Source organism: Papio anubis, chromosome 12, assembly GCF_008728515.1.
Source record: "Papio anubis isolate 15944 chromosome 12, Panubis1.0, whole genome shotgun sequence".
In the NCBI taxonomy this organism is placed as follows: Eukaryota; Metazoa; Chordata; class Mammalia; order Primates; family Cercopithecidae; genus Papio; species Papio anubis.
In genome coordinates this window covers 79,333,645-79,360,909 of record NC_044987.1, presented here as the reverse complement: position 1 = coordinate 79,360,909, position 27,265 = coordinate 79,333,645, and the positions used below count along the sequence as shown (strand labels likewise).

The window sequence follows — 27,265 nt, the reverse complement described above, 5'->3', positions numbered from 1 at the left end:
AGCAAAGCCAGCCAATCACTGATATGTCTAGGGGGAAATAACCCCCTGCCTTTTCTGACCTTTCACCCTCTGTCCATTAAAGGGCTGTCCCTAACATGTCCAGGGGGACACCCCTGCCCTTGTTTATAAATATCCCCTAAGTCAGGAACAACGTCAACTCACCATACCCACAGCTCATAAATCCATGCTGTTTAGTAGCCTGAACTGGCTGCATTAACTCACCCAGTGTCTAGTTAAACCAATTCAATACGTCTCAGCAGCCGAACCGTCTTCAGAGCTTAAGAGGCTCCCATACTTACTTCCACTTAGAAAAAGGTAGGGATGTGAAAGTTTATGGAAGCTTGTTGTTAGCAGAGTATAAATCCTGAGACAAAATATATAATGTCAAGTCCTTGCTAGAGTTAACTATGGCTTTGGTTTTCCAAATGACAACTGTAGGGCCAAGACAGCTCCGGCCTCTTACCAGTTCCTGGGGTCTTCAGTGCGCCTGCTGGGGCTGACGGCTTCGTCCTTGGCATGGTGATGCCCACCTGAGCTGTCATGCCTCGCCGCCATGAGCCTGTCTGGGAGATGACAGGATTCTTCTTGCCGGACGTGCTTTTGTCGGACTCGTCAGACACGTCAGAAGGATTCCGCCTCCACTTGGAACCTGGCTCCATTTTTATGCCGCTGTCTGAGCCTCCGTCTGATTTCTTGACATCATCACCAGACCACAGTGAATTCCTCTCCACCTGTGAGTGCTTCTCAGCATCAGTCTGTGGACAGAGACTCTCTGAATTAGTCCTTCCCAAGTCCCAGGCTGGGGAGCCCCTCACTCCAAAGGCAAAAATGCCAAAACACTGGAGTAGTTAAGGGAAAAATAGTCATTACTTTAAAGATGTTTGGACTTTTGTACTCTGGTTATCTTGTCAGAAAGCCTGATTTTTTTTTTTTTTTTTTTTTGGTCCAAGGAAAGTAAATAATATCAATGTATCCTTAGAATGGAATGAGGTGGCCGGGCACAGTGGCTCATGCCTATAATCCCAACATTTTGGGAGGCTGAGGTGGGAGGATCGCTTGATCCCACGAGTTTAAGACCAGCCTGGGCAACATGCAAAACCCCGTCTCTACAAAAAATAGAAAAAGTAGCTGAGTGTGGTGGCACACACCTATAGTTCTAGCTACTCGGGTGGCTGAGGTGGGAGGATCACCCCGGGGAGGTGGAGGCTGCAGTGAGCCATGATTGCACTACTGTACCCCAGCCTGGGTGACAGAGCTAGACTCTGTCTCAAAAAAGACAAAAAGAAAAGCAAAAGAAAGGAGTCAGGGAAGAGAGGAAAAGGGGCCCAGGAAAAAAGAAGGAAAGCGCCCTATCAAGGGGAAGGGGCAGAGCAGATGGAGATGCAGTGGGAATTCAGCCACCACCTATTTTCTGCCACTTGAACAAGCCTCTCCAACTCTGGTTGCTGATCTCTAACCAGCATCCAGTCTCCTGGCCCGTTTCCCTTTGTTCTGCCTTCTTCCCATCACTCCACCGCAGTGAGATCTTTGGATCTAACACACCAAGCAAGGGAGTAAGTGAGCAAGGGTGGCTGCTGGTTCTACTCAAATCAGGGAGAGCCAGGAGCAGAGGGGAAGCACATCCTCAAATGGTACTTCCCCCAAATGTGGAGAGCCAATGGTGCCTGCTCCGATCCCAGCATTATTTATACACCACTGCTTTGCTCCCCTTGTGGGATTTTGTTCTGACAAGGGATATAATTAGCCAGCTTTCTTTGGAAGAGCCCTGACCTGCTGGCCATGAAACCCAGAAGGGGACAGAAGTGTGACGTTAATGATCTCCTGCAGCTAAAAGGCATAAAGCTGACCAGAATGCTTTGGAGGCCTCCTGGGGTTTGAGGCCAGTTGGAGGATGTCAGCACAGTAAATGGGGAAGGGAGGTCAGAAGCACTTTCAGGGTGGGTATACTAAGATACCAGTCCCATATTTGCAATGCTTAACTACCGAGAGTAGGCAAGATAGGAAATTAAAATGAACACCTGGCAAGAATCTGCCTAACGTCTGTCATCCAAGAATGGAACAAATGCCTTCCTCCATGGAATACAATGGCTGAATGGGATAAAAGCTAAAAACAGATAGGCAGCCCAAGTTCAATTGCCTCCCCCACACCACCCCAACGCCTTCTCCCCTTATGAATTCCACTTGTCCATTACAGACACCTTATGAGGTCTTTCATTTGTTTTTTTCTAGCTAAGTATTAGTCATCAGAGATATAAGGAGGACAAGCACACACTTCCTGACTATGAGAAGCTCATCATTCAGCTGTGGCAAGGGACAGAGAGAGGGGAGTTCCTACATGTGGGCCCAGGGCAGGAGTTCACTCAAAGCTTGAAGAGCGAATGAGTGAGCCAAGGAACCAGCCAAGGAACACAGGCTTTTCAGACCACAACAGACATTAACAAAATTATCTTATCCGATCTCAGCCTCTATTTAATCAGAAAGGGTTAAGTACCAAGTACTCTTATACTTTTATCTCAGTCTCACAGAAATTAAAGTTGCCCATTCTTTGTCCCAACTACCGCAGGTCAGTTTCCTTCCTCTAAACACTTTCAGTACATTAATCCAACCAGAATTTACTCCATGCTTGCTGTCTGCCAGGCACCACGGAGTGTCAGAGAATCTGGGGATAAGACTGATTTCCCACCCATGGTGGAGCTTACGATTCAGTTAAACGCAGCAGAGATTGAATAAATAAATACCAACAAGGGTGTAATTGTAGATTATGAAGACTATTATAAGGAAAAGGACAAAGAGTCTGAGAAAGAAATACAGATGTTGACCTAATTTAGATGACAATGAGGTGGGCAGGCGACAGTGATCAGCTCAAAAAGAAGTACCCTAAAGAAAGAGAAGAAACTTACTTAGTAAAAGAAGGGTTTGGGGCAGAGCATACCAGGGAGAGGGAACCACATGTGTAAAGGCCCTGAGGCAGAAAATAACTTGGCTTTGGAACATTCACTTCACAAATATTTATTGGGTGCCACTACATGCCAGGAAAGCTGATTCGCACTAGGAATACTGCAATGAGTAAGTATAAATCATTAACCTCATGGAGCTTACATTCAAGTACATTTTAACATATTCTAATATGCTCTAAGAGGTACTGAAAATTTAGCACATGCCACATCCTGGGTTACTGCATTATTTATTCTTTTAATGTTCCTATACTTATTTCCCCCCCAATCAAATTGTAATGGTGCTAATACTAGTAGCATTAACAACTACAATTTATTAAGTACTTACTATGTCCCAGGCACTAAGCTAAAGTGCTTGATATGTATCATTAAATTTAATCCTTATCAAAAACCTATGAGGAAATTACAGCTAATAGTCTCAATTTCACATGACAAAACTGAGGCACAGAGTGAAAAGAAAATTTCCCAAGATCACACAGTGAGGAAGTAGAGATGCAGGGATTTCAGGGAGTCTAACTGCAAAGCTCACATTTTAACCACCATGCCACACAGCCCTCCCTGAGGATAAGTCCAGGTATATGATACATTTGTGCATACTCAGTAGCACCTAATATCTATACCCAGAAGATTCTCCTTCCATACGGGCAGACTCCCCAACCCCAGTTCTAGAGCAGCTCTAGCCTAGTCTCTGGGTGGGACCCATACAACTCCAATTCCATCAGTGGCAGGGAGAGCACACATGCCCCTGGCCTGGGAATGTGGCTTGACTTTCTCTCTCTGGAAAGAACAATCATCCAGCCATCACATCCCCCTAGCTAGGTCCAGGGTGGTCACCTTCCCAGCTCCACTCTGAATCCTTCATGATCTATGTGCCAGACTATAAGGTGGCACCCCTTAGGATTGAAAATGAGGAAGTCGCAGCCTCTCTGTTCCCAGAGCTCACAACAGCGGGGCCAGCCAGCAGAACATCCACATTGGGATGTACGAAGAGTTCTATCCTGCCTTCCCCTCCGTGCCTCTGCCAGTTGTTCCCATCTCAATGGACCTCCTTTCTGAAGGGTTATCTTCTGCCTGTTCTTGGAAGTCGATATAGTCATTTGATATCCATGTGGGAAGGTGAGGAAAGAAGCCATGCACAAGGGACTTCAGAAGTGAGGCCGATCTTCCGAGAGCAAGAGGTGAGGCCTGAGGAGCATGATGTGGGGGAAGAGTGTGGGCTTTGGGTCTGACAGATCTGGGTTCAAGTGCTGGGTGCTGCCACTCATTTGGTGTGCATGACCTTGGAGGACATTGCCTCACTTATCTGAACTTATTACCTCATGTATAAAACACGGATGATAATAAATAGGTCTCTTACAGCATTGATGGTGGACTCAATGAACTCAGTGTGGGAGGACTCAATAAACAGTGGTTCTCTTCCTTACCAACTTTCCTGCCTCTGAAAATCCCCAGCACTCTGTTGTCTATCTTCATCATTTATCCCGCTTTTGTCTAGAATTAGCGAGAACAGGTACTTGTCTCTTCTGCTACTCGGCCACAGGCCTTTGGAAGGCAGGGATATTCCCTCCCTGTGCCGTATCCCCTGCAGATCTAGATGCTGAGCTGGCTCAAGTTTGAGCCTCAGTGACCATAGAGATAATTATCAGCATCAACATCATCGCCTGCCAGTCATCCTGCCAGGCACTGTGTCCCTCCCCATACATCCTGAACTCATCTTATCCTCTCAGGCTCTGTTATTATCCACATTTTACACATCAGGAAAATACAGGGCTGAAGAGGAAAAGTAACTTACCCAGCGGGTGAGCAGAAGGGGGCACCCCTCCTTACCCCCAGCCAAACCCCATCCCTACATCCATGCCAATATCTAGAGAGCTCTAGGGTCATTCAATGCCACACAAGACAGGAATCTTTGCCACATAATTCAGAATTTTATTTCCCCGAGTAGCAAAAAATAAACTGACATGGAATTATCTTTTTCCTCCCCATATGTTATTAAAGATTTCACAGGCATTGAAAATGAGAGAAAATCTTGATGTGTGCATCTTTGCTCCTCAGCACCTGGGACGGTGACTTCCACAGAACTGAGAGAAAATACTGAATGCACAGATGAATATGTGAGGGAGTCGCCTGTGTTTGTTAAAACCCTTTGCCACCAACATCTGTCCTCAAAATAAAATACTGCAAAATAAGATGAGTTGCTTTGAGACTACAAACAAAATATATTAAGAACATAGTCAACCTTTAGTTACTGACATGAATGGAGTCTGGAGGCAGAGGAACAGCAACCCAGGTGGCAGGGGCTGCGAAGGGAGGAAGGGAAGGAGAGGAGGGGGGAAGGGAGGGAGAGATAAGAGAAATGGAGGGAAGGAGGAAGGAAAGAAAGTAACTTCTGAGCAACCATCCAGTCTCAGGCACCCAGAGAAGCATGTGCTGATAAAGCATTTCCCTGTTATTTTCACACTCACCCTCAGAGATGCATCTAATTAGCGCCATGTTATGGATGAGGAGGCAGAGGTGGAGAGAGTGATTAGTTCATCCAAGGATGTCAAAGAGTGAGGATACAACTCAAGATCACCTGGCTTCCAAGTCTGCACCTACTCCCTGACACTGCAATCGGCTTGGCCAACCGGACTCACCAGCTCTCCTGGAGGATTTGCTCAAGAGGCTCTTGGGCCTGAAGCAGGGGATTCTCTGCCTGGCCCCGAGGAAACAGTGGGCACTGGAGCTGATGCTGGACAGCTGGGCACCTGGGCACCTGTGCTCTGTAGGGGGCATTCTCCATTGCTCCTCAATGTCCCCAGTGATAGTGGAGTCCCTCACAGACAAAGGGAATCTCCATTCCCAATGATCCGTCTCCTCTTCTTTCAATCAGCTACATGAGGCTGTTTCTTAGGTTTTCCAGACAATAACTTCCCTGTTCCTGGGATGCTTTAGTTATTTCTCAGAGGTTTTTCAAACAGCAAAAACCTAGGCAGGCAACCTGTCCTCAACCTGTCCTCCTTTGCTGGACACACTGAGCCACTTCTCCCTGCCTCCCCATGTCTTGCCTGGCAGACTGTGTGCTGCCCCCCTGTTCCAGGGTAAACCAATATGTGACAGGAACCCAAATGAGGCAGAGCACAGAAGGCGCAGCTCTTGGGAAGGGTGCAACACACATCTTCCCATTGCCTGATGCTGCTCAGACAGGAGTAATGGCCCTTAGCATTCCTCAGTGTGATATGAGGGAGGAGGGTGGGAGCCTGTGAATTATGCTGATTCAACTATTTTGAGATGCTCCCTAGACAGGAACAAAGGGAATGTCACTAAAAATCCATTTAAAGAAACCATTGCATTAGAAATCTTAGTAACTATTGGTGTAATCTGTATTTAGTTTACTCTAAGACCTACTTTTTTTAGTTTTCATTTCAATATTTTAAACTCAGGTAGTTTTATAGGAAAAACAAACCTACCCAATGAATAGTAAACCATTTACATCCCTTAAAATAACTTCTGATCTTGATCAAAAGGCATGTTTGTGCAGAATCCTGCAACCTTTTCTGATGTGACATTTACAAGATGAAAGCAAAGAGCTGGTCTAAAGAGCTGAGGCCTTGGCATTAGCCAAATTCAACTGTATCAGCTAGGAAATCATGTACAAATCCGAGGTGTTTATCAGTGTGGAACCAGAGATTTCAACTCCAGCTTTGCAGGAAGGGAACAAAGACAAGGACATTCTTCCAATACAGTGTTTTACTGGCTCCACCTGCATCTCAGGAGCAAGCCTCTCCTACCTTGTAAGTCAAAAAGGGAACCTCACAGATCTCTCTCTCTCTAATAAATAGCCTGCCTCCTGAATACATAGATGCAGGTGAGCAATTCCTTGGTTCCCTCCTTAGTATCTAAGGACAGTCTGGTTGTTCTTATCTTGAATATACAATGAGCCTCAGAAAAAAAAAAAATTAGTGTTCACAAGAAAAGGAAAACTGGTGTCTATTGTAAACAATTGGCGTATGGTAGGTGGCAGGAACATAGCCTGGCTGGGCACTTCTGACTTGCGTCTAATCACTGATCAAACAGTGATCGGTTTGGGAAGTGTGGCTTAGGTTTTGTTTGTTTACTTTTCGTACAGTAAAGTACACAAATCTTAAATACATAGCTTGAATACATTTTAGAAAATTAACATACTTACATAACCACTGCTCAGATTAAGATACAGAGCGTTACTCATGACCCCCTTTCTAGTCATATGGGGAGTTTTTGTTTCTTAAAACAACCACCACGACCCACCATCACTAGGTTGGGTTTCTGAACAATAATCAGAAAGTCTGGCTCAAAAGAAGAATGCAAGAAGTAACTGGGAATCCCAGGGGCAACACCGAATGTATTTCATCAGGCAGTAAACGTTTCCATTTCTGTGGGACAGAATTACTCCCACACTCTGATACATCCTTTTTTTTAGCCCTGTTGTCAAAGAGACACCTTTAAAAGAAAATCGATTTCCAAATCAGCTCCTATCTGTACAAAGTAAAGCACAGTTGAGAAAGGAAGAGGCTATGAAAGGGAGTGAAAGATGGGGCAGTGCTAGTTTTGCCCCCCGCAAGGTTGCTCTGAGACTTTGTCCCAAACAGATTTTCCCAAGGGTTCGCCAAAGACGGGGGAGGGGTACCTACAAGTGGGAGGGATCAATCATGAAAAAAATTCCAGCCTACTACGCCACTGCCACCACAGCTGGCCAGTCCTCTTGCTGGTCAGTCCCAAACTGGGGACAAGCTGTGAGGATGGCACTTTAGTTTTCCACTAGTAAAATGGGCCTTTCAGAACCACCCCTTGCCAATCATGAAGGAATGGTCTGAGGGTCAGTGAACACGTCCACATGAAACTATACCACATTTGAAATGTGAAATCTGAAGGCTTAAAGTAGGAATGGAAAACTCCAGTGCCTTGGGGTCAGGCAGGTAATTTAAGGATTACAGCTGGCGAGCAAGTAGCAGCTGTGCACACTGGAGCAGGAGTGGCAGGTCTAAGGGGGTTGGATACTGGGACATCTGTTGATTGCCACCACATGGAGAATGTAGGCTCAAGGAAGCAATATCGTTGTTTTTCTCAAGAGCAACCAGAAAGACATTTTCATGTGAAATAATGTAATTCTAAAAATTTGAAAGGGAATCTAGTTTAAAAGAAGGGTAATACTGTGGGCCAAATAAAACACGTCAGCAGGGGAATGTAACCCAGAGACTGAGAGTTCTCAACCACAGGTCAGGATATCCTGGCCTTCCGGTCCGGGGTTCTCAATCTTCATTTCCACCCCATCCTCCTAGAGGGATGAGACGTGCCCCCGGATAGCAGTGGCTCGCTGCGGCAAATAAGAGACACACACTCCGGGCCGAAAACTGCTAAAGTCCAACATCCTTTTCTGTTGTTTTTAAACAAATTATGAGACCAAGGTCCAGGGAGGAAGAGTGATTTCACAAGCCCACACAGTGAGGGTGGTGAAGCCTCCCTGCTCCTGTGTCCACCACCCCCTGCCTGACCCCTCCCTTGTGGACAGAGGTCAGGGTCAGGAGGTGAGAGCAGAGGCAGCAGGAGGCTGGGCCTCATCTCATCAACTTGGAGATTCTGCTTGCCCCAAATGGCCCTCTTATCCCACAAGCCCGAGGTTCCCTGCTGCCAGGGGCTGCTGGAGGAGCCTGGAAGGGCCTGTGTTCCTCACCTGCACATCCAGGTTTTTTCGAGAGGAGGCAGGTGTGTTGGCATAAGAGCTGATGGAGGAGCTGGTGTTGATGTCATCAGTGCTGAGGTTGTCTATGGTGTCGCTGATGCCACTGCTGACGGAGCTGCTGTCGTCCCAGCTGCCAAGACAAACACACATCCTGAGCACCAAAACCTCAGGCTGTTCCAGTTCAGGCTGATGACAGACAAACACACACTATCCCCGAAAAGATCCAATCTTTGCCACGAAGCCCCGGACAAAGCTCTTTTGCCTCAGATGTGACTCATCTCCATGTCAGTTGTTGCTGTCTGGGATTGGAAGCTGGGTGAAGAGGCTGACAGGTACCTTCCGCAAACTAAGTGCTTCCATAGCAGAGGTGGCTACAGACACTACCCATGTCCTACCCCATCCTCAACTTCATCCTGGGAACTTTATGGAAACCAATTTGTTCCTTCCCAGGCCTAGTGGCAGAGTAGGGGCAGTGAGTCTGGAGACTAGAGCTAAAAGCATGCAGGGAAGAACTCCGGAGCAGGCACCTGTCGGGGTCAGAGGGCAGAGCTGCTGTATGACTTCTGCAGACTTCACTCTCGGAATGAAACGCCGAGGGAGGGAGAGCGGCAACAGTCAGGAGAAACCTGTCAACTTGGTTAGCAGCTCTAACTCTAATAATATCCCCAAAGACATCTAAAATAGATGTTCTTCATTTCCCAACCCTCCAACCGAATGAGGTCAGTCCCAAGCTGCCTAAGTCCAATCTCCTAGCAATGGTTCTTTCTTTCTTTTTTCTTCTTTACCATCTTCCCACCTGCCAATACCACCACCACGTTTAATCTAGCACCCGGTCCTATCACCTTGCTTCCAAAATGTATCCAAACGTGCAGTTCTCTGCCCCCACTGCCACCCTGTAGTTCATGGTGCTGTCGACGGTGCCTGGGTTACTGCTAAAAGGCCAGGTGGTCTCTATGGTCTGCTTCTGCTCCCTAATTGTCCATCCCCCCCGCAGCAGTCAGAATATCCTGTCACTCTACTGCTTAATACCCGTGAGTTGCTTCTCAGATAATCAAGAGTCCAAACTCTCTATATGGCCCCTCAAGACCCTCTGAGCTTGCCTCCTACCCTGGTCCTGTTTCGTACCCCTCTCCACTGCAATTGGCTCTGATCACATGCACTTCTGTCCCTTTCAAGCCAAGGCTGCTCTCTTCGAGGCTTTGTGCTGCTTGTCCCTCTTTCTGAATGCTTGTCCCTGCCTCCTCTCATCTTTCAGATCTCAGCTGAAGTATTACCTTCTCAGAAAAACAACCTCACTACCCATCAAGCCTGTCACACGCTGTCACATCACCCTGTGGAATTTACTCATTTGTTTGCTATCGGGTAGCAGATACGTAGCAAGTGGTCAATAAATACTTGCTAATTGAGAGCTGGGCATGGTGGCTCACACCTGTAATCCCAGCACTTTGGGAGGCCAAGGTGGGTGGATCACCTGAGGTCAGGAGTTCGAGACCAGCCTGGCCAACATGGGGAAACACCATCTCTACTAAAAGTACAACAAAATTAGCCAGGTATGGTGGCACATGTCTATAATCCCAGCTACTTGGGAAGCTGAGGCAGGATGATTGCTTGAACCTGGAAGGCAGAGATTGCAGTGAGCTGAGATCATACCACTGCACTCCAGCCTGGGCAACAGAGTAAGACTCTGTCTCAAAACAACGACAACAACAACAACAACAACAACAACAAAACTTGCTGATCAAAACTCATAGAAGTGAGAAGTTGAGTAGACAATAAAGCAAGCTTCCAAGATCAGTGTGACACTACTCTAATTGACCTATAGGGGGAAAGGGTAAATATTATTGTTTTTCTATTGCACAGGTAGAGAAAGTGAGGCTTAGAAAAAAATAGATACCCTGTACAAGGTCAGAGGGCTAGGAAGAGGCAGAGTGGATCCTGATCCAGCCATTCTGATTCCAGAACCAACTACCCTCTTTACTGTGACTGCAGACGGTTTTGTATTATGTCAATTCTCAGCACACACCAGATGTGACACAGCCCACTTTCTCAGGAGGAAGCCAGGCTTGGGAGGCCAGGCAGCCTGGTTCAAGGCCACTCAGCAGGAGTGGCAGGTCTGATACCAAACCATTGACTTAACCTCATTATTCTAGCACTCAGTCTTCCACTGTCTTGCTGAAAGCCCTACAAAGTGGCAGCGTGGAACCTGGGAAATGCTGAGTGGCTGAGATTTGAAAGCCAAGAGCACATCTGCCACACACACACATAACCCCAAAGTTCTAGTTCATTCCAGCAGCTTGGAAGATACCTGCCTGTACATCCTGAGCTCTGCTGATCAGGCAGGAAGACAAAGGCTTATTAAAAACCTGTTTTCATCACCTTCTCCTTCAACACTATTTGGCTTCCAAAACCCAATCTGGAACATTGCATAGAAATGCGGGGGAATGTGAGGGTGGTCCCAAGGAGGGAGGATGAGGCAGGGAGAACGAGGGCTCAAAAGGGGCTTATTGTGGATGAATCCACAAGGGTCCAGCAGCTCTGGAACTCTGCACACTTCACTCCTGTAATTCTACTTCTTGTGCCCAGCCCTCCATCCTGTTCCAAATTCTTTCTTTAAGGTTTTCTCCAAATACTCCAGCCCACCCACATCATCTCCTACTTTGAATTCCTACATAGTGTCACACATTTGTATTTGCTTCTATACACTCTTAGGCAGTTTTCTAGCTATTCTCTATACCAAGGGTTGTCCTATCTTCCAAATATATGCAGGGGCCTGCTTAGCGATAACAACTAAGTGCTTATCATGGATCAGGCATTGTGCTGGGTACTTTAAATCTATTGTTATAGATTTCTCCAGTCCTCATATCATACCTGCAAGGTAGGTATCATCCTGTCCATTTTACAAATGAAGGAATAGAGGCAGAAAGAGTAAGTACACTGACCGATGCCATTCCGTGTTGGAACTGGGTTTAAAAAGCAAAATATCTAATTGCAGAATATGCGCTCCTTCTAGTCTTGTCATGCTGCCTTCTGTAGCAACAACGGCTGTTCACTGAGCCTGTGCCACATGCCAAACTATTCAACATTTGCGCATACTCTCATAGTCACTCTTAGGGTGTTTCACAATGAAGAAACCAAGGCCATGAGGACTGATGGGCAATGCGGCAGCAATGCCAAGTTCATTCGGTGGGCCACTTCCCTTCTATCTCCAGAGACATAGTCCATGCTCCTTAAATACCTCCTGATGAACTCAACGTGCAGACGCGAGACACAGCAAGTTTCTGGTGCAAACTTGCCACCAGTAGAGCATTCTAAGCCCAGCTCCCTGCCCACTGATTCTTTGCAGGGTCACAGCTTCCATGCCTGCTTCGCCTAGGCTGGTAACCACAGGAGGATCTGATGGGGCAAGCGTGGCATCACAGATGGAAAAGGACTCAAATTTGTTCTAGTGATTAAATGGGTCTTTTCTTGCACCTGCTCTTTGGGGTTAGGAATTTAATGTACCTAAAATTTCTCATAATTTGATGAAGAAGAAAGGGGAATGGTGGGAGAGGACCGTGGCTGGCAGGGAGGAAGGAGAGCAGTTGTAACAGATGCTCGTGAATCCAAGTCCCAGATTTTGTGCTTTGAAATTGTAACCGTTCTTCCCCTGTGTCCTTTCAACACCAAGATAATATTCCAGAGGGGCATGTGGCCCTTGATACACAGGATTCTTCCCATGTCAGTGCCTGGAGGACTGTTGGGCTTACCCTGAGTTCACAGGAAGCCTTTGTAACTGAGCCACCCAGAAGAGGGGAAGCCAGGGATCTAATTCATGGGTGAGAGTGGGGGTCACTTATGATGCGGATGAAGGGAGTGACGCGAGGGAAGGCCATGATGAGCAAGGGCAGCTTCGATATTTGCCAGAGCTGTCTGTGGTCAGAAACCGAAGCTGCCCCTGCAGCTGGAAAACCAGCCACGTCTCCTTTGCTTTCGGATCTCTGGGATACTAGCAAGTTCATCTTGACATAAAGTCGCTTAGTTCTAACTTGTCCTTTTCCCATTCAGGGTACAAACGATCATGAGCCACCAAGATTAGGCCAGTGAGTTTGCAGATGTATTCTGAGGGAAACCAGTTCCACCAGATGCTCTGTGATAAGAATGTTGCCCTAAGAAGGGAATGTGGAATCTCCTGCCTTCCTGGAGATTCACACTGTAAACAGTACCTTAGCATTTTAACAGCTGTGAAGTCCAGTAAAGATCACTATAACTTTGCCTAAAGGAGCATTCCCCAAACTTATATGACTACACAGGAAACGCTGAGAAGAATGAAGCACACATACAAAAAAAGCAAAAATGAAGAAAAATGCAATACAGCCTAGAGCTGCCAGTGGCTACTTGATTCTCACTTGCCTGAGAAGGAAGCCGGCACAGAGGGAAGCAGAGCTGAGAGGGATGGAAGTGTGCCTTTGACATCGCTTGAGCGCCCTTATCCAGCCATACTGAAAGCCAGAAGCACCCCTGGGAGAGCCAGCCATGAGAAATAGTAAATTCCTTTCTTTTGCTTTTTGTCACTTGGCATACTCATGCTAACTAATGGGGAAGCGTAATTTGTTTGTAAAATAACTCCAGACATGTGGCTAGAGTCAGACGGGAAAAATGTGGAAAGCATGCAGAATTCACTCAGGCAGTAAGGACACTGGTTGAATCTAATCAAGTGGCAAAGGAAATTAGGTACAACCTGGGATGAGGCACAAACGTCCACTGACCCAAATCGGGCAATAAATGTTGAAAGCAGTTACAAAAACTGATTAAGATAGCAACTTGAAAGGAACCTAGAGAATTCATGTTTACTATGTGGTGAAATGAAATTCCAGAGAGGTGGCTTGGGGACCCCGATCACACAGCAGAAAGAACTACAGTGTACTCAGCTATGATTCTGGAACCATCATTCCTGGAGGAGGATTTGACCATTCCTGTGTCCTGGTCCTGAAGCTGATGGAGAAAAACCATATGATGGCGCTGAGCCCACCTGAGATGATAAACCGACTACCCTCATTTCATATTGTGTGATTTTAAATCTGGGAAACATTTAAAAAGATGAAAAAGAATGATGAAGTGAATCATTAAGATTAAGGCTTTGTGATCATTGGGTTAATCTGTACGTATTTTTAACATGTAAAAGAATACACAGCGTATAACAGGATCTGACAAAACAGTCTTGTGATTTCAATTTTAAATGACTATTGATTTTTTACTTGAGACTTTTAAGCTGAAATGTTTAAGAATTGGATTAAGGTTGTAAAAAGAATTGATATGTTTATGATAATAATTTATGACATTTGTAACTTTAATTTATTTGATTTGCAAGAGTTGCTTAAGTGCTTAGAAAGATTTTGCTTGTTTGGTTGGTAAATCTACCCTGTCAGACATCTGAAGAGCTTAAGGAAACCATGTATGTTAACTTTACGAATGCAGTCTAAAATATTTACTGAAATTTAATTATCCAAGCTTTCAAATAGTACTAATTTTGCAGGTAAGTAAAATCTGTTGCCTGAATTAATAAAGTACTAACTGATAACAAGTGAAAATGATCTTAATTTGTGCAAAAAATACTTGTTTTATAGATGAAATTTGTAAGAAAATCTAGATAAAAAACCTAAAACTTCAATTAAATGTTAAATCCTAGTTAACTCTAAGAAGTTATTTTTTGGGCACAAAAGCACTCTTAAAAATAAGATATTTTAAAAAAGTATTAAAGCAGATTTCATTTTTTGAATGAATCAATGATTTTTATATGAATGACTAGAAGAATAAATGAACCCAAGGTGGCATCTTCTCTCCTCACCAGTTTTTGCCACTCCAGTTCACCTTCACTCTACACCATAAAACTTTCAAAGCAGTTCCAAAATTGCTCTGAAAATGTTGGTGGAGAGAGCGTTGTGTTTGACAACCTTGAGAAATAAGCAAAAGAACCCCAGGGCCTCCTCCTGGAAACTAACAGGAATATGGGAAACAGAGCTTGGCTGGTTTCCCTATCTTTTTGGTTTTTTAATAATTTTAAGACAACCTATCACAGATATGCCTAACTTCTTTGGCTGAAACAGCTAGAGAAATGGCTAGAAGATACTTCCACTGATTCATCAGAACAATCAACACAAAAGCATTATTTCCTAGCCAGATCACAGCCATGTACCTTTTTCTCTACTAATGAAATGTCCTACATTGATCAAGTCAGAGATAAGAACGTAACTGGAGTTATAAGTGATCAGATTTTAAAATAACCTTCACCTATTTTTAGCCAATGTGTAGGTGGAAGGAATTTCATGGAACATTTTCTCTTTCTTCTCATAAACTCAACATTTTTAGACTCTTAGCCAGGGGCTTTGAATTCATTTGTTCATCTCATTCATTGAGCCACTGCCCCTGTGTGCCAGGCACTGTGCAAGGCGGTGGGGATAAAGTGATAATTCAGAGTTTTCCCTGCCTTGACCATAAACCCAGTAGACATAATAGACAACATAGCTTAGACATAAATGAAAACATAAAACAGGGAGATGAGCAAAGGGCACCAAGTGTAAACAACACTGGTTCCAAACATCATTTCTATAGCCTCTCAAATCTCCTAAAGCCACCAGCCAAGTTGGAGCACAAGGAGCTCTTCTGGCGGCATTCCAAAGCCCAGGCCCACCAACACTTTTAGCAATGCTGCTTTCTTCAAGGCATGGACACAGCAAGGGCCAGGAGCATGGAGAGCCAGGCCTTAGCCCCAGGGTTCCACAGAACTATCACCCATGAGGGTTCAGACAAGACACATCCTCTCCAGGCCCCAGTCTTCTCTTCTTTATAATGGAGTAGCTGGACTAAGCCATCCCAAAGGTTCCTTTCCAATGGATATCCTTTACATTTATGCTCAGAGAAAAGTTGGTACAAAGGCAAGTGGGCACACTGGAGGTCTCCACACTGAATGGTCTCCCCTCGTTCAGTAAAAGCCGCCAAACAGGTAACTCCATTTTCTAATGTCTGGGCTTTTTCATTGCTGATTTCACCTCTCAGATTATTATTTTTAGCTAGCCCTGAGTAGTTAGCAGCCCTTTTTAGACAGAAGTATGTTCTCTCATTTGATAGGATCCCCATGGGAGCCTTTCAGTTTACATGTGCTACCTGCTTGGTCCTGCAATTTGAGTTTGCAAACTCTGGTATAGAGGTGTTACAACTCAACTCACAATAGAGTGTCTGCACCAGACCATGCTATTTATCCAAAGAAAGAGGACACAATCTTGCCTAATACATAAAGCCACCATTGACAGCATTACCAAATATGCCAGGCACTGTAGTAGGCACACTATGTATATTATTCCACTTCCATTTTCCCCTGGATGGAAAGGAGTCTTAGGATGCAGAGTTCATCAGAAGGATGAGACTCAAACCACAGTAGAATGACTGCAAGCAGCCTTCCAGTTCATCGGAAAGATGGCACGGTTAGTGAGTATCTTATAGATTGCAGCACATAGCTACAGTACATACAGATCAGCTTTGAAATCTGTTAACTAGCTTAATTAAAAAGAACCTCCATCTGCCCGCAGCCACCAAGTGTATCAAGAACAGACCCCATTTTGGCCAACATGCAGCATTTTAACCAGAATCAAGTCTCTCACCGCTTCAGCTGTTTCTCTACTACCTCTTGGAGAAATACAGATGTGAAGGGAAAAGCCTCTACAAAAGTGACCAGAAAATCCATTCAGACATGGAAGGGCCCATTAAACCAGGAGATTCAGTTTCAGTCTTAGAAGGGATGCTGACATCACTGTGTCAGGAATCCAAATGCCACTCAGAGGGCTTAAAGCACAATTTTAACAACCCCAACACAAGCGATTTGCTATGAAAAATGCAGGTGAAAGAAGCACAAATTATTTCAGCTTCACACATCTATTTTGCTCCACTGTTATGAGGAGTGAGAATTCCACAGAACTGAGAAAGTAAACCAGACTTCACTGGGACCCCTGAGAAACTACATTTAATATAGACACATTTTTAATATCAAGCTCTTCCAGAGAGGTATCTAAAAGGAGCAAGAATCTGTAATGGTCCTGAATTAATGTGATATTATGTTTACAGTTTCATCTCTCATGAAGCAAAAAAGCAAAATAGAATCCCAAAGTCCCAGGGATGATTAAACAGATTTTTCCACTAGGATATACACACCCTTGCTTTTAGCAAAAGACTCTGAGAGGTGGAGTTATTGAAGGATCTGGAGGGAGGATCATTACACCTTTCAAATGAACTCCCTGTGAGATAATGTTGTTTATTCAAGGGAAAGACATGCTAAATGATGCTGTAAAAAAATCAGATTGTAGATATATTTTAGTTCCTCTCTACTCACTAATAAAATCACAGCCGGTTAGCAGAGATGAGGTTCTCTAACTATGGTTCTGAAAAGCAGTCTTCACAAAGCAAGGATCCTAATCCTCCCCAAACTCCAAAGGCTGGGTCGCTTCCAGGAGGCCCTTACAGTCCTTGGAAACAGTCTGGGCCAGCCCCCGCCCCTCTGTCTGCCTCTTTCCAGGTGACTAAGCTCACACTGTGGAGCTGTGACCAGCTGCATCCAGGCCTTACCTGCTCAATTTTCCAGTTCTGCTCCAGAATCAAGGCAGAGCCCATTTACAGGGCTGGCCCATGCCCCCTGCCAGACAGCTGCATTCAGTTGCAAAAAAGTCCAGACTGGTGGAACTTGTTTTCTGGCTATTGTTCAAGGCAATTGTTCCCGTGAAACCCCAGGGCCCGAGCGGAATGAGATCCTTTGGTGTGGATGAGTGAGCAAGCCTAACTGTAGGCTTAGTAGTAACCCCTGGGGAAGAGGAAGGGTTTGGCTACCTACATTTCCCACCAAACAGGTATGTTAACTATTTCCTCCCCAGGAGGTTTGCTCGGGAGCATCACCTCCTCTAACTACTGCTGGGGCCTATTAAGAAAATCCACCTTCAAAGAATGAAGCAGGGCTCCTGCAGAGTCCTACCTTTTGTAGTCTATGTGGAAGTGATAATAATAGCCAACCTTAATGACATTCACAGTTGTGAGCCCCTGTGCTAACTGTACTACATACTTTATTTCAGTTAATCCTCCAAACTCTGATAAAAATAATTACCAACACTTATTAACGGCTTGCTATGTGTGAGGCTCTGTTGTATGTAACATGATTCCTGCCAGGTACCATTAGATAAATATTATCACTATACCCATTTTACAGATGAGGCAATTGAGGATTGGAGAAAATAGTCCCATGGGTCATACAACTAAGAAATGTTGAGGCTGGGATTTAAATACAGATACATGAGTGTTCAATCATCCCATTTATTTATTCATTTTATACATTTTAATGAACACTCATCATGTGTTCATTAGACTCTGAGGGACTTCAAAGTTTCCCACACCAAAGAAGATACAGTTACTTGAGTTAAAACTATAAGCAAGCCAGCCAGGCACGGTGGTTCATGCCTGTAATCCCAGCACTGTGGGAGGCCAAGGTGGGAGAATCATGAGGTCAGGAGATCGAGACCATCCTGGCTAACACGGTAAAACCCTGTCTCTACTAAAAATACAAAAAATTAGCCGGGCATGGTGGTAGGCGCCTGTAGTCCCAGCTACTCAGGAGGCTGAGGCAGGAGAATGGTGTGAACCCGGGAGGCGGAGCTTGCAGTGAGCCGAGATCGCACCACCGCACTCCAGCCCGGGTGACAGAGGGAGACTCTGTCTCAAAAAAAAACAAAAAAACCCACCACTATAAGCAAGCCACCTCTCTCTGGATTCCAGCTCTGGGACCAGCCTATATAGTTCGCAGTTCTGGTGCAAAATGATCAGAGCCTAAGCTTGAATTAATGCAAGGACAGAATGTAGCCACTAACCCTAGTAAATTCAGTCTCATCTAGTACCACTAATCCCAGGAGGCTCCAAACGGAGGGACCACAGCTCTGCAGAAAAAAGTAAAATAGGTCTGTGTTTGAATTCTGGCTCTGCCATCTCCTTATCAGGGCACCTTTACCTCCTGGGTGGCACAGTGCTAACAACATCCAGTTATCATAATCATTTTGTTGGGACCATATCAGGTAGCCTGTGTACAGCTCTCCCTGCATGTCAGTTGCAGTATAGGATCCAGGGAAGCTGCCAGAACTGCAGGAAGGAGATGCAGGCCTACATCCTGAAATTGATGATAAAGTTCTAGTGTAAGAACTTGCTTCTTACTGCCATAAATGGATAGTGTCCTAGGGGAGAAGCAGCTTCTACAGACGGTGCCAGGTGCAAGGCCAGTGATTTGAGGTGGAGGGAGGAAAACACAAACCCCATAAAATGGGCTCCAAGGGGATTTAGCAGCCATCAGGCTTGAGTTTCAGCCCACAGCACCTTTGTCCCATTTTGGTAACTCATTCCTTGACAAGTAGGTGGTCCCCTGAGTAAGCATGAAATTTTTCCCTTTGGCTTCAGGAGCTTGGTTGGGTTAGAGAGACCGGAGCTTTGGTCCGGATGCCTTAGACCCTCATTGTTACACTAGGCACCAGCGTGTCTGCTGACCTCAGCTACACAAAGCCCTCTCTCCTTCAAGGCTCCTCCGGAGAGGGCTGCTTACCCTTGGGCCACTGCCGGCTGGCTTTTGCCAAGAATATCAACAAACTCATCCTAGTTTTCTGTTTACCAGAAGATATATTTCCCCTGAACATCAACAGAATTCAGCATATTATAGCAAACGAAAATAACAGTAAACATTTATACAAGGTGAAAAATTTTAATAATAGGTTCCAGGCACCATGCTAAGCACCATCCCACAAACACCTCTCCACTTCCTTATCAGGCACAAACTACTCATGCCCCCTTTTCATAGATGTGGAAACTGAAGCTTAGAGAGGCTGTGTGACCTGCCCAAGGTGCCAGGGTTAACAAACAGAGCTGGATTCGAACCCAGATCTGCCTGATTCTGAAACCCAAGCTTTTAAAAATCACATTGACTCAATGTTAAGAACAGAGGTAAAGATACTTTTAAATAGATCATGGTCATAAAAGAACTCAGAACTTCCAACTGTTATTCAAAATATGCAGGACACGTTAATGCAATCAAGCTACTTTTAAAACATCTCGAAGAAATTAAAGGAAAGGGGATGGGGGACAAATCCCAGACAGGGCATTGGCCAGCTGTCTTTAAGTAGAATGGGACGGGAGTTCAATACCCCCATAGTCTCCCTCCCTCCAACCCTCCACTAAGCTCCCAATATATCTTAGGGATGTGGGAAAACCTGAATGCACAAAACAGAACCACAGTTGCCCCAGGGCAGCCAAGAGAGGCGGCTATCTCCCAAAAACAGGCTGGCCTCATTTTGCAGTTTGTCAAGGGCCTGCCCTTAAGCTTTCTCTTTCTTGGGGGAAGTGGAAAGGGAAGGGACCTCAGGTCAAGACTTCTACAGACCAAGAGAAGCTCGGCTTTAGCTAATTAGGCACCTCCAGCACACATGTGAACAGCTAGTGCCAACAGCTTCGGTCAGCATTAATATGCTGGGTGTAGATCTTCTCCCTTCAAGACTCCATAAATTCAGCGTCTTAAGAAGTAGACCCAGAGTTCCAGGGCACAGCCTCAGCAGCCCAAGGCCAGCTCCAAGGTCACTGGCCTTTCCTGATTTGACCTTCACTTGGGATCAAGTCCTCCTGAACCAGGTACAAACTAAAGCTCCAGCCTGATCCATCCAGCAGTCCAGGAGCCTCAAGATCACAGAACTCCCAGCTAGGTCCTACTGCCAAAGCAGGGCTGCTTCTTAATACACAGCTCTCTTCTTTCCAGAAACAAGCTGCATCTGAGAAGCCCAGGCAGGCCGTGCTGCTAGCATCCTGTGTATTTGGGTGAGTCCTCCACAACAAAGTGCGCCCTTCATCCAGCTGAAGTCATATTTAAAATTACAGGTAAAACTATTCTAAGCTCAGATGCCAAGCCCACCCAGGAAGGCATGATGGTAAAGTGAACCTGGGTTCCAGTCCCAGCTTTTCCTGTTATCAGCTGTGTAACCTTCATCAAGTTACCTAACCTCTCTTAGTTCCCACTGCTGATTTTCAAAATTGAATGTAATCTTCCTGGCTTTGCAATGAAATTGAATGACACAATGTCTGCTAGATGCTTGGCATGTGGTAGGTGGTCATGAACATTGTTTTCTTCTCCCCTTGTCTGGCTTAAAAAACAGAAATGTGCTTCCCTGGGCAGCTCTATAGGTCATAAGGTAGCAAGAAAAGTCCTTATGCTTAAATCTGCCATGCCATCTCTTCTGGAGCCTAGTTTATACACACACACACAGAGTAATTTGCTATACTAGTAAACACAACCACAAGTTCACCAGGCTCCTTAAATTCCAAACAAAACTTCCAACTGCAAGTCTTTTTAATCAGGGCCCTCTGAACCACAAGCAGCCCTTGCCTGGGGCCACACTGCCTTTCCCCAGCTCACCCCTCCATACTGCCCCCACCAGCTGAAAAGTCTGGAATAACGACTTAAGACAGCTGGGTGATCAACACCCAGATTTTCAGGCTCAGCCGCCTAATTTGGTAAGACGGTTTGGAAAATATTGACATTACCCAAATGTCTAGGTGGATCCAGGACATTTGGGTAATGCCCCAGTTTCCTCTGAAACCATCAAGGTTAGAATGAATGGGGGTGGAAGAGGAGAGAAGGTGAATTTCCTGACCAGTAACCTTGCCCCCCGCCGCACCCCCCCAACACACACACACCACCACACAGCACCACAGAGCTCACGGTGATTTAGGCAGCTGCACCACTGGCTGTTCTACCAGGCTTTTCAATACCGGCCAAGGAAGACAAGGCAGTACATGCACCACACCCGCCCCCTGGCCCCAGAAATTTTAGAAAATCGCCCTACCTTGTAAGGTTCCTAGGCCAGAGCATTTCACTACATTGTGGCCCTTGGAGAACAGCGGACAAAGAAGCTGAATGAATCTCACGGGATGGCAAGTCCTTTAGCCAGCTGAGCCAGCCCACACTGGGCCAGGGAATCCCAGGCACCCAGCAACTCCGTAACTAAAGGACTAGCTAGCAGGGATCACCATTCCCCAGGCCAGGAAAGAAATCTGATCCCCCAACAAAATTAACCTCTGAAGTGCTGAAGGATCGAGAGGTCAGGCCTGAGTGCTGGTATCAAGTCAGCTGTGAAAAGTTTCAGCAAAGCAAAAGCTAACACCAAACTCTGAAACCATTACCGTAAAGCACTTAATGGAAGGGCCCTCCATGTGGTCCCAGGGGAGTTCGCAACAGCAGGTCAAACTGAAGAAAATCTGAGAGTGAAAAACTACTTTAAATCCTCACAGACTGCACAAAAAGGTTGCAGGAAGTCTTTCCAGCCCTAAGTGCTACTTTTAATGATGCAAAAATCATTGACTATAACATTTCTTAGCTCATTCCATTGACGTCTGAAGGCAAAGCATTTGATTGAAATGATTAGCCTACAGAGAGAATTTCTGAACCTAAAAAGGAAATGATACCTGTTTGTACAGTTAACGACGACGCACATACATTATTTCCGGTGATGTCAATTTTGATGCAGTGCCAACAAAAATATGCATTAATTCCTCAGGCTACTTATTTCAAAAGAAAAAGAATCTCAGTCTAGGCATGGCTATATTAAACATTATGGTACAGAGGCTGGAAGGGGAGGTGGGTGGGAGAGAGTCCCAGCTCTGGGATGGGAAGGGGTTGCACCGACTAATCCCTATTAAAACCTGTAATCAAGGCACTCAGAAAGAACTATGTAAACAGATGCTATGAACAATGAACAACTGTATTACTACTGAGAACTCAAAAGCAAACTTATGTTATAGCCACAAGCTTTATTTGAAAACGAAGGATTAAGATGTTCTCCAAAACCCTGACTCCCTCTCCAAAAATCCTACCAGTTGGTTCCTGGCAGCTTTAAAAGACTTTCCCCAAGAAAGGCTCTCCCCCTGGCCAGGGTGGCCTCTCCAGTGGAAGTGGGGAGTGGGGGCTGTGGCCCTGGGGGATGGTTAGGGAAGGAAGCAGTAACTGGCTCCAAGTGAGGTCTCTGTGTGGTCAGCGTTTGCTCAGCAAACAGAAGCTTTCAAAATGGAATGAAGAGCCATTCCTCCCCCCACTGAAAAGGGAGGGAATAAAAGATCTGCTCAAAGAGTAGACGAGGGTCTGGTGGTGATTCCCAGGTGAATGAAAAAAAGATTGTAATCTCGAAGTCCCAACCAAAGTTAATCATTCACATCTGATCCTTCAGGGCCCTCCTCCACTTGAAATACTGCTGAGGCATCTGCCGTGGGGAGTGGGAAGCAGAGGTGGGGGTAGGCAGTGGGTGAGTTTGAGGGAAGGGGTAGTGTCCAGACTTATTAAGACAAAAAAGTTGGGATAGACCCAAGCTCTGGCTGACAAGGATGCTTCAAACCACCCCTTACCTTCTATGCTGTCCCTGGAACTGACTATCTTTACGATATTACTTCTTTGAGAATCTGTCCAACATCCCGAGTTAACTTGGGAATGGGATGGTGATTGTGTGGTTTGGAGACACATAGGCACATGGGCACAGATGCACACACACACACACTCTAAAAAGTTTCCATTGATTCCTTGCTCTAGGCAAATATAATAGGTAAACATTCTGATTTGTCATCAAGGTAAGCTAGGAAATGTTGATCTATTCATTTATTCATTCATCAACTAACATATTTATAGAGCATCTGCAATGTGCCAAGTGCTGTTCTAAGTGCTGACGATACAAGTAGTCAATAAAATAGACCAAAAAATCTCGACTGTAACAGAACTTAGCTTCAATGGTAGAACTATAAAATAAGTGAGACAAAATGTAAATTTTACGGTACGTTAGCAATAAATGATCAAGAGAACAACGTATTGTAAAGAAGAAGATGTGATTTGTGAAGGGGGGTGTTGGAAATTTTACATGGGGTGGCTATGGCAGGTCTGCTGAGGGCATGGTTTTTATTACAAATCTAAAAGAAGTATGGGAGCTGGGTATCCGAATACATTTTGGTTTTATATCTGGGGATAAGGGACTTCCAAGAGGAAATGGTCCGTGCAAAGGCCCTGAGATAGTATACGACTTGTAATGCATTCCAAGAATGAGTGGCTGGAGCAGTGAGTGGTGAACCAAAGTGGGGTGAGGAGGGGGTTAGGCCAAAGAGTCCAAGGGTACAGGGAGAGAGGAGAGTGCCTGAGTGGGGCCCTGAAAGTCAGCGTAAGCAGCTTGTCTTTTACTCTGAGGGAGAGAGGATACACTGGAGGGTTAACAGATGGAGTTTCTCCTTTTTATAAAAGTTCATGTAAATGTACAACACTAAACATATTATTTTGATTATACATGATTTTTACAGGGGCGAGTTTATTGCAGGAGACATAGTGCTTTAAGGAGGTCTTAGTTTTCTTTCTGTGGTTAAAAGGATCACACCTTTCATGTGAAAGGCTCTGAATTATTTGCAGCTACAGGTTCTAATTGAGTCAGGGTTTTCTCATGGTTTGAAAGATAATAATTAGCAGGGATAAGGGAGACCCAGGCAACGGGAGAGGAAAAGGGAAAGTAAACCAACTCCATGAGGGTAGATGCCCTTTGGCGCTTTTCAAAGAGTCAGGCTTGCTCTGTCATTTTTGACCCTTGCTTCTAAACAGGCCAAATTCCAAAGGGCTTCCAGAACTCATAACACTTTTCTCCCTAGAAACAATGTTATCAGTGATGTTAAGGTTTCCAGGTTACTCACAGAGCCATCTATAAAACCAAAATGTAGCTGATGAACTCGACTCAGGTATCAAAAAGTAGAAGAAAACTTTATTCTTGGAATACAGTACATAATTAGACAAAACAGAAAACCACAAAGATGAATCTAAAAAGATGTTCACTTATTTCTAATGAGTATTTTATGAAACCAGTGCTAGTGAAGACACTTTGCTCCTTTTCCTCCAATATATTCAACCCTCTTTCCTGGCTTTTCCCTGCAGGCTGAAAAATGTATTACTAATCTCATCAAATACAACAAAACCCAAAACCTTTTTTTTTTTTTTTTTTTTTTTTTTTTAACCTCATGCCCATATTCTCCTCCACAGTCATGCCGGTCTCTGCTCCATATTACAGGAAAACACCTCAAAGCAGTAATTTGAGTTGTTCCATGTACTTCTTATGCTCCATGATCCTTCAACCCACCAGGCAAGATGTTTGTTCCCACTACTCCACTGAGACCACTTTCTGTTTTCCCTGAGAACATCGATGGCTTCCTCCTTGCCAAAGCCAATGGTCAACTCTCTATCCTTACCCTACTTGAGTTTTCAGCAGCAGGTAGCATCGACAGATTCTCGCTTCTTGAGTGGGCCTCATCCCGGGTTTCCATACCGTCATCTGCACCTGGTTCCTACCTTCCTAACTGTGCTCTCGGTCTCCTAAGCTCACCTTCCTCTTCACCTCTCCAGAACTCAAGGGCCTCCATCCCTGGACCCCTCCTCTTCTCTGACTATAACTTCTCACTAACTTCTAAGTAAGTTATAACTACCACTTCTAACTAACTTATTTTCCTGGGTGATCTCATCCATGGTTTCAAATACTAGGTGCAGGCAGACAACTCTAAAGTCTGTAATCTGTAGTCTGGCCGCTTTGTGTACCCAACACATCTGAAATCACATTTACCTTACTCAAAACTACTGCTCTCAACTTCCAATGTGTCTGCACCCCCACTCCCAAAGTCTTCCGTATCTCAAAGTATGACTCTCCATTAACCATCCTAATTTCCTCCTTCCTTCTTGCCTCCGATGTAATCCATTAAGAAGTCCTTTTGCCTAAAGCCCCCAAATATACCTTGAACCCAATCACTACTGAACATCTGCAGTAAGATAACCTTGGACCAAGCTGCCATCATCTCTTTCCTGCAACAGTCACCTCCCGGGTCGCTCCACCTTCCCTCATGCCCTGCTAGGCTCCATCCTGCACACCCCAGCGACAGCAATCTTTCTCCAGTGTACAGCAGATTCTGTCACATTCCTGCTTAAAGCCCACTGACAGCTTCCCAGGGAAGTTAGAATAAAATTCAAATTTGTTCCCTCGGCCTAGAAGCCCTCATGTGATCTGGCTCCTCCTCTTCATTCCGTCCAAAGACGGGACTCACAAATGCACCAAGCTTCTTCCCACTTCCTAGGTCCTCGCACTGTGCCTCCTTTCTGGAATGCTCCTTCCCATGTCTCCCCCTCAGCTGCCCGTTTCTCATGGGTCAGATGTTGGTTGGAATGGCACCTCCTCAGGGATTTCCTCTTAGACCCTGGCCCAATTACATTCCACCATATGATTTTCCTCATGGCGTCGATCAGTCAACACATTGTCTTTCAACAGTCTGTCTTTCCCTCAACACAGTCAGCTCCTTGAGCACAGGTGTGCTGTTTGCTTTTGTTCTGAGCCATATCCTCCCAGTGCCTAGATCACTGCTGATGTGGTCCTGGATCAACCAAGCATAGGAGGACAAAATGGAACTGATTATTCTATGCTGTCTCCTGGGGACTGTGAAGTATTTCCAAGGACTTTAGTTCAATGGTTTTATTTGGTCACAGACCCACTTAAGAACCTGACAGAAACTTAAGTCTGTCTCTCCATAAGAAAAAAGATATACAAACAATATTTTACACAATATTTCCAGGGACTCACTGATCCCCTGAATCCTGTCCATAAAGCACAGGTTAAGGGCAGCTGCTTCTGAGTTTTATAATACCACTTTAGTTTCACTTTGTGTGTGTGTGTGTGTGTGTGTGTGTGTGTGTGTGTGAGAGAGAGAGAGAGAGAGATGGAGTCTTGCTCTGTTGCCCAGGCTGGAGTGCAGTGGGCTGATCTCAGCTCACTGCAACCTCCGCCTCCTGGGTTCAAGCGATTCTCATGCCTCAGCCTCCTGAACAGCTGGGACTACAGGTATGCACCACCATTCCTGGCTAATTTTTGTATTTTTAGTAGAGACTGAGTTTCATCATGTTGGCCAGGCTGGTCTCGAATTCCTGATCTCAAGTGATCTGCCTGCCTTGGTCTCCCAAAGTGCTGGGATTGCAGGTGAGCCACCACACCTGGCAGTTTCCCTTTTATACTGACTTTGTTTCCTAATTTGGGAATCAGTGTTATACTCAATTCAGTTGCTTTCTTCTTGCTTGCTAGTAACAGAACAAAGAGAAAGGGAAGGGAGGGAGGGAGGGAGGAAGGAAAGCTCTCCTGGATGAATGAACAAGAAGGAAAACATAAAGGTTTAAAAGAGGATCTGTGTGTATGGGACACATTAAAAGATGTGACACACATCTCATTGCCTGATGTAGAATTTTACTGGGTGTGATCTGCAACAGGCAGTGGGAAGGGGAGTCTTTAGCAAAGTATAGCAGTTAATACTAGGGAGTTTATGATTTTCAACAAGAATTATACGAAACTAGGCAGCTTTGGGGTAGAAAGTGAACAGCATTCAAAACCTTTGCCAGATACCAGACTGGACACTGGGAATATAAGGCAGAGGAAAAGGAAATGCCCCAGTCCTGAAAGCTCTTTACATGGAAGAGACAAACAAGCAAAATCATTATGGATGTTATGGGGAAAGTGATGACAGAAATAAACACGGT

At 45.1% G+C, this 27,265-nt stretch overlaps 1 protein-coding gene across 13 annotated transcripts in view; it reads right to left on the bottom strand.

Moving 5' to 3' along the window:
• NAV2 (neuron navigator 2) overlaps positions 1-27,265 on the bottom strand; it is a 768,631-nt gene that overhangs the window by 76,614 nt on the left and 664,752 nt on the right. For all 13 annotated transcript variants that reach the window (XR_002517349.2, XM_021926842.2, XM_021926846.2 and 10 more), the window contains 2 exons: positions 8,644-8,782; positions 464-755 (listed from right to left, as the gene is read on the bottom strand). Coding sequence is in view for 12 of the 13 variants with exons in the window: in XM_021926842.2 (XP_021782534.2) it covers positions 464-755; positions 8,644-8,782 (431 nt within the window). In the remaining variant the exon portion in view is untranslated. The remainder of the gene's footprint in view (positions 1-463; positions 756-8,643; positions 8,783-27,265) is intronic.